The sequence below is a fragment of the Quercus lobata genome, chromosome 8 (genome assembly GCF_001633185.2).
Source record: "Quercus lobata isolate SW786 chromosome 8, ValleyOak3.0 Primary Assembly, whole genome shotgun sequence".
NCBI lineage: Eukaryota > Viridiplantae > Streptophyta > Magnoliopsida > Fagales > Fagaceae > Quercus > Quercus lobata.
The window spans coordinates 29,332,470-29,340,324 of NC_044911.1; the positions used below are offsets into that span (position 1 = coordinate 29,332,470).

The 7,855-nt window shown below is 37.7% G+C and overlaps 2 protein-coding genes across 2 annotated transcripts; both read left to right on the forward strand.

Annotated features, from left to right (window-relative positions):
* The first annotated feature begins 365 nt into the window (after window positions 1-365).
* LOC115956707 (putative F-box protein At3g16210) lies at window positions 366-2,859 on the forward strand. Its single transcript, XM_031075011.1, has 4 exons — window positions 366-923; window positions 1,038-1,288; window positions 1,389-1,524; window positions 2,722-2,859. Exons 1-4 carry the CDS (start codon window positions 366-368, stop codon window positions 2,857-2,859), a joined length of 1,083 nt encoding a protein of 360 aa, XP_030930871.1.
* Window positions 2,860-3,226: 367 nt separating this feature from the next.
* LOC115956708 lies at window positions 3,227-6,018 on the forward strand. Its single transcript, XM_031075012.1, has 7 exons — window positions 3,227-3,782; window positions 3,951-4,189; window positions 4,277-4,391; window positions 4,502-4,623; window positions 4,729-4,899; window positions 5,104-5,306; window positions 5,727-6,018. The coding sequence occupies exons 1-7, from the start codon at window positions 3,227-3,229 to the stop codon at window positions 6,016-6,018; spliced, it is 1,698 nt and encodes a 565-aa protein (XP_030930872.1).
* The last annotated feature ends 1,837 nt before the right edge of the window (window positions 6,019-7,855 follow it).

Genomic DNA, 7,855 nt, shown 5'->3' on the forward strand with positions numbered 1-7,855 from the left:
ATTTTGCAACTTAATTAATATCTTTGCCATTCCCTCTTTCTTTGCCAATTGCATCCAACAACTTCAAATCTGTTCTTATCTCTTCATTAGTTACCCCTAACTCCTAACTCTTCTCAGATCTCTAAATTCGATTTGGAATTTTTTTTTTTTTTTTTTAATGAACAAACCCAAGTTAATCATCCCACCTCTGTAGGGGGTTTGTTCCTAGACTAATGGTCATCCTATAAGAAGCATTAGAAAAATAGGAATTAACTAAGAATGTTAGCTTAATTGATGAAATTCTCTGCCAACTTCAAATTTTAGCTTTATTATATTGTTCTCGTCCTAAATTTTAATTTGTTCACAAGTTGTATATTCCTCCTAATATGGCAATGTCAGAACTCCCCCCATTAATAATTATGGATATTTTCTCCAGACTTCCCATCACAACCATCCTTCAATGTAAGAGTGTTTGTAAGACCTGGTTCAATATAATCTCTGACCCGTATTTCACTAAGTTGCACCATGCAAGAGCACCTGTCAGCCTTATTTTACGGGCCTCTGGTAACTTTTTTAGCAGATGGTATGTGCTTGCACTTGAAGGCTGGGACAAACATGATTCTTTTGTTCCACTAAAGCAGCTGCCACGAGAGATTAGCCATCTGGGTGAAGCACTGCAATTTGAAACCTGGTGCAATGGCTTGCTATGCATCAGCGCATACTGCCCCAAAAATTCAGTTACTAATTACGTGCTAAATGTAATTACAGGAGAGTACATGAGCCTTCCAAAACCAGGACCCAAAAGTGATGGTTTCAAAAGAACAATACGTGGGTTTGGTTTCAGCCAAGCCACTAAGCGATACAAGGTGATTCAAGAAATTTATGAAGATAGGAAGCCTTTGGCGACGCACCAACATCATCATACATCTCATTCTCAACTTGAGGTATACACACTTGGTACAGAGAATTGGAGAAATATTGGAGATCTCCCATCTCCATTTGCTAAACCAGATTATCAAAAAAATTCTTGTGCATTCCTGAATGGTGATCTGCACTAGTTGGTTCAGCCTTATAACAACTCCACATTTATATGTCATTTTGACATTGAGAATGAGCAACTTAAACCATTCCCGGGACCCCCAGTTCAAGACTTTTCACAAGTCGAGAAAATGAATTTGGGAGTATCAGGAGGTTTCCTCTACTTAAGTGAGAACCTTCTGACTTCTTGTTCTGTTGAAATTTGGGTTATGAAGGATTATGGCATCAAGAAATCTTGGACTAAAGAGTTTGTTATCCCTGATACGCAATGGTATTTTGCACCCGTACAAATTTTGAACTATGGTCTAAAAACAAAAAATGAAAGCAATCGATCAGGGTTCTAAATTATTATATGTTTCGCATGATTTCAGTCTTTATGCCTACAATGCTAGAGGATATAATGAGCACCAACTTGAGGTTCGTGGTATTTCAACGTCCTACAGTATGTATCCTTTCGTACCCAGCCTTGTTTCGCTCAAGGAAGCTGTGATTGGGGAAAGTTCACAGGTACTTTCTGTTGGGTGCACTGCACCATGCGTCCAGCCCACATGTTTTTTGTCAAGAGCTCATTTAATGAGCATGTCTTTAATGTTTTTTATCTTTTCTTCATTATGTACAAAAGTCACCATGAGTAATTGGAGTGGTTGGCTTAGGCGTGTCCAACATGCTGAAGGAAGAAAGAAAAGAAAGAAGCAAAAGCAAGAGTCATTCTGCTATGGCAGAGCTGAAGAAAAGAGAAAAGAACAAGCAAGGCCATTCGGCCAATGAGAGCTGAAAGGAGATTTTGGTTGAAGCAAAGTCAAAGTAAGTGGCTTGCATTTAATGTTACTTGATGAGAAGAGTGTGAAAGGAAGAAAAGAGGAAAAGATGAAGGAATAAAGGTTGAGGCCATTCGGCAATTTGGGCAGAGGGGAAAAAAGAACTGAAGTCCCATAGTGTGGTGAGGACTAGTGCAGTCTTGAAGAGCTGCGTGAGTGAGAGCAAGCAAGAGAGAAGAGAAAAATAGAGAGAGCAAGAGAAAATACACAGTGAGGAAGAAAGTAGTGAGTGAAAAGAAAAGAGAGTTTTTTTTTTACTGAAGCTGTATCTCTAAGTATTGTAATCTCTATTTAATATAGTGAAATTATTCGGAGTTTGTCCCGTGGTTTTTCCCTTCAAGAAGAAATGATTTCCACGTAAATCTTTGTGTTTTTGTGTGGTTGTGCTTCCACTGTGCTTGCTAAAATTTATTCACAGTAATATAGAATTTTTCCTAACACTTTCTGCCTAATCGGAATAATATATAATCTAATTACTTTTTTTTCCCTATTATTAATTGTTCAACCTCTTTAATTAGTTAATCACAACAGGATTAAAAGAAAAATACATTCTTAGTTTATTAGGCTGTATGTATAATGTATATGGTAAGGGACAACAGCCCGTGTTCATCAAATTGACATATATATAGTTTCTTTTCTACCAGGAGCTCATCAAGACCATCCAATCTCTTGCAGACGAAAATCAGTCGAGTGGATTATATTCCTCCATAATTTCAATGACAAATAAAATAGAATCAGCGTTCATCAGGCTGGCTAGTCTGGGTGCTAAGGCTGGAGTAAAACTGAAGCCTAATTCTTGATTCAAAGCAAGTTACGTACGTAAGTCCTTTAAAACAAAGATTTTTCATTGGTGCTGATCGAGTGGTCCATATTTGTTTTCTATCAGAGATTAGATGAAGCTACCAAGATCAGTAGCAAGAGCAAGGTAGAAGCTAGCAACAGAAAGGGTCATAGCAGTGTTCACAGAGCAGTTGAACCTATATCAGAGCATAAACGACAAAGAAGCATAAGTGAAGTACAATGACTATACGGCCTGTAGTTTAGTGTGATTAGATGCTTACTTAAGCATTAACACGTGAGAAGGTTAGTTAGTCCTATAGCTAGCATGTGTGATAGGTTGTTAGGTCTGGTAGTTGGTTATTTCGTGTTCACACTTGAATAGACTTGTATATATATATATATGATTTCTATAATTATTTTGCTAATTAATGAAATATACATTTTTTCAATCCTTGATTCTATGATATAGTAGCAAAGCAAATTTCCAAATTCTTGTAGGGTTTTGCATTTCTTTCAATTTTAGTTTTTCCTTTCTCAATTTTCTCGAGAAAATCTTTCTCTATTCTTGAGAAAATTCTATTCTTGGGAAATTCATTCTTCATTTGCCATCTATGGCTTCTGCTACAAATGCAAATGGTTCTACAGACGCTTCCACATCTGTGAATCCATCTTATTCTTCACAAGACTCTCCAATGGATGACCCTCTGTTCTTGCATCACGTAGAGAATCCAAGTCTGGTTCTTGTCACACAACCATTGATAGGTAGAGAAAATTATGTAGCTTGGGCTCGTGCAGTGAGAAAAGCTTTACTCACTAAGAATAAATTAGGGTTCATTGATGGGACTTTGACTCTCTCATCACCATTGGTGTCAACTCCTTCGAATGTGCAAGCTTGGATAAGGTGTGACAACATGGTTAGCACATGGCTAACCAATTCAGTTTCACCAAAGCTCCAAGCACGCATCATTTATGATGACACTACCTTAGAAATCTGGAATGACTTGAAGAATCGTTCTGCTCAGACCAATGGACCTAGAGTTTTCAATCTTCAAAAGGACATAGTAGAGTTTCATCAAGGTGAGATGTCTGTCACTGACTTCTTTACTCAGTTGAAGGTGTTTTGGGATCAATTGCAGAACCTTAGTCCATTTCCTTCTTGTACTTGTGGTAAATGTATTTGTCATATTAACAAAAGGCTTACTGATTTGCAAGTGAGAGAGTCTATCATGAAATTTTTAATGGGATTGAATGATTCTTTCTCCCAAGTTAGATCTTAAGTCTTGCTTATGAACCCTATTCCATCTCTTAGTAAGGTTTACTCCTTACTAATTCAAGGAGAGACACAAAGATCAGTGCCTAATGCCTTTTTGGCTAAGGTTGATTCCACTGCTTTAGCTGCTAAGTTGTCCAATGAGCATCTTGGTCCAACTCTTGGTAGTTCTAGTGGCAAAGGGAAGGAGAGACCAACTTGTACATATTGTGGCAAAACTTGTCATATAGTGGATAAATGCTATAAAAAGCATGGTTTTTCACCAGGCTTTAAGTTCAAGAACAAGCCCTCTATGGCTCACCAAGTCTCTTCAAATGTCTTGCCTATTGCTCCTCCAATTGCTTCTCCAATGCATCACTAGACTGCTTTTACTCTTGAACAATATTAGCAGCTTTTTGATTTGTTTGGAGCTTCCACTTCATCCCTTGCACCTTCTACTCCAGTTAAAGATGCTTCAATGGCTAATGTAGCATCATCTTCTGCTTTTGCCAGTGCCCCGATGTCAGGTATTGACTTATCTTATAGTGTTTTCTCTCACAAGTGGTCAATAGAAGGACTTATGATAAATGGGCTTAGGTATTGGATACTGAGGCTATTGGCCACATTGACTGTTCAGTTGATCTATTAACTTCAATTACTGCTACTATACAATCTTTGGTTCAGTTGCCTAATGAGGAATCAACTCAAGTCACTCACATTGGCATTGTTGTTCTTTCTTCTTCACTTACTTTCACTAATGTTCTTTGTGTTCCATTATTTAGTTTTAACTTGTTATCTGTTAGTACACTCACATTATCTCAGCCTTATTGTCTTGTTTTCCTCTCCACTTATTGTTTTATCCAGGACCTTTTATCATGGAAAATGATTGGGGTGGGCAAGGCTGTTGATGGCTTGTACTTGTTGCAATGTGATAGTCTCCAGCACATTCCTCCTTCCTCACTTGTTGATTACTTAAGCAATCACAAGTTCAATGCTTCTTTTCTTCCTTTCTCTGCAACAACTTCTACAAGTTTTGTATCTTCCTTTCTTTGGCATGCAAGATTAGGTCATCCATCAGATCTCAAGCTTAAAGTTTTAAGTCACACTATTCCTTCTTTACAATCTTCTTGTAATAAGACTTGTCAAGTTTGTCCTATGGCCAAGCTTATACGATTACCTTTCCCTTTTAATAATAAAATATGTGCTTTTTCTTTTGATTTGGTTCATATGGATGTTTAGGGACCTTATTCCATTCCTACTTTAGATGGTTACAAATATTTCTTGACAATTGTGGATGATGCAACCCAAGCCACTTGGCTATTCATAATGAAATCCAAATCTGATGTTAGGCCTTTGTTTCAATCTTTTTATACTATGGTTGCCACACAGTTTAGTCAAAATATTAAGTCCATTAGAATTAACAATGCCAAAGAATTTGACATGTCTGATTTTCTTAATTCCCATGGCATTATCCATCAACATAACTGTGTTTACACTCCACAACAAAATTCTGTTGTGGAGAGCAAACACTAGCACTTGCTTTCCATTGCCAGGGCATTACAGATTCAGTCTCAAATTCCTTTGCAATTTTGGGATAATTTTGTTTTGACTACTGCCTACCTCATTAATAGGCTTCCCTCTCCTTTGTTGAATGACAAAACACCTTTTGAGCTTTTGTTTCATAAGTCCCCTGACTACAATCATCTTAAAGTTTTTGACTGTCTATGTTTTGCCTCCATTATTGCTCAAACTAGAACCAAATTTTCACCAAGGGCAAGAAGATGTGTTTTCCTTGGCTATCCTTGTAATATCAAAGGTTATAAGCTCTATGATCTTGACACTCATTCTATTTTTGTCTCAAGGGATGTAGTGTTTCATGAGTCTGTTTTTCCTTATGTTTCTTCTTCCAATGGTTCTATTTCTTCCAATCCTTTACCTTTGCCTTGTGCTTCTCCTGTTCCTTCTTTGCATGATGATCCTCTTCTGTCCAAGAATAATACTCTTATTCTTACTCCTCATTCCATTATTCAAGTTCATCATACTATTGATGATGATTTTCTTGATGAAGTCCCAGATGCACCTCCTGATCCCATTGCAAACCCTATTCCTCTTAGAAGGTCTAATAGGTCTGTTAAAAGACCTTCTTACTTGTAGGAGTTCCATTGCAATCAAGTTGCTTCTGTCCAGCCTATATCTTCTTCCCAATCAGGTACTTCTCATCCCCTTTCTTCTCATGTTTCATATCACCATCTTTCTGCCTCATATAAGACTTTCTGTTGTGCCATCTCTTCTCTTGTTGAACCTTAATTTTATTCCCAAGCAGTGTCTGATCCCCAATAGCAAGATGCCATGGCTACTAAGATAGCAACTCTTAAAGCCAATAATACTTGGACTTCGACACCCTTGCCTGCTGGTAAGAAGCCAATTGGTTGCAAGTGGGTTTACTAAATTAAGTATAAGGCTGATGGTTCTATTGAGGGATATAAAGTCAGGTTGGTGGCTAAGGGATTCACACAAAAATAGGGCATTGATTACTTTGAAACTTTCTCTCTAGTAGCTATAATGGTTTCTGTCAAGGTTCTTCTTGCTGTGGCTGCCATTAAGGGTTGGTTTCTTAGTCAATTAGATGTCAATAATAATGCATTTCTTCATGGTGATTTGGATGATGAGGTGTATATGGCTCTTCCACAGGGGTTTCACAACTAGGGGGTGGATGTTTGTAAGCTCAATAAGTCCCTTTATGGCCTCAAGCAAGCTTCTAGGCAATGGTTTGCCAAGTTCTCAAGCACTTTAATTCAACTTGGTTTCATTCAATCCAAAGCTGATTATTCTTTGTTTACCAGAAGGCATGGTGACATTTTCATGGTTCTTTACTTCTTTTGGTCTATATGGATGATGTTTTGATAGCTTGCAATGACAAGGCTAAAGTGGATAGATTTAAAGTCATGTTAGATGATAAGTTCAAGCTTAAAGACCTGGGTGATTTGAAATATTTCCTTGGTTTGGAGGTTGCAAGATCAGACAAAGGAATTGCTCTTTGTCAAAGGAAATACACTCTTGAACTACTCAATGATGCTGGTTGGTTGTAAGTGTGCTAAAACTCCTATGGAGCACAATTTAAAGTTAAGCAAATTTGAAGGAGAAGAGCTTAGAGATCCTAGTCATTAAAGAAGGCTTGTGGGCAGGCTCTTGTACTTAATAATCTTAAGACTTGGCATTACCTTTGCTGTCCATAAATCAGTCAATTCATGTCCAAGCCAAGGAGATCACACTTGGTTGTAGCACATAGAGTGTTGCAGTATTTGAAGGGTGAACCAGGCAAAGGACTTATGTTCTCTTCTAGTACAGACTTGCACTTAAAAGGATTTGCATATGCAAATTGGGCTGCATGTCCTGATACTAGGAGATAAATGACTGGCTATAGCATCTTCATTGGTGATTCTTTGGTGTCTTGGAAGTCCAAGAAGCAGTCCACAGTCACAAGATCTTTAGCTAAAGTTGAGTACAAATCCATGGCAATGGCAACATGTAAGATAGTGTGGATTTTGTACTTTCTCAAAGATATTGGAGTGAATCATGAAAAGGAGGCCTTGTTATTTTGTGACAGTCAAGCTGCACTACACATTGGCTCCAATCCAATCTTCTATGAGAGGACAAAACACAGAAATAGATTGTCATGTGGTTAGGGACAAAGTCTTGGAGAAGGTGATTAAGCTTAATCATGTTAGAAGAAATTGTCAATTGGCTGATCTGCTTACTAAGGCTTTGAATTACAATCAATTATCAAATCTTACTTGTAAAATGGGGATGCTTAATATACATACACCTGCTGCTCTTGAGAGGGAGTATCAGAGTTTAGATGAAGCTACCAAGATCAATAGCAAGAGCAAGGTAAAAGGTAGCAACATAAAGGGTCATAGCAGTGTTCACAGAGCATTTGAATCTATATCAAAGCATAAATGACAGAGAAGCATAAGTGAAGTACAATGAC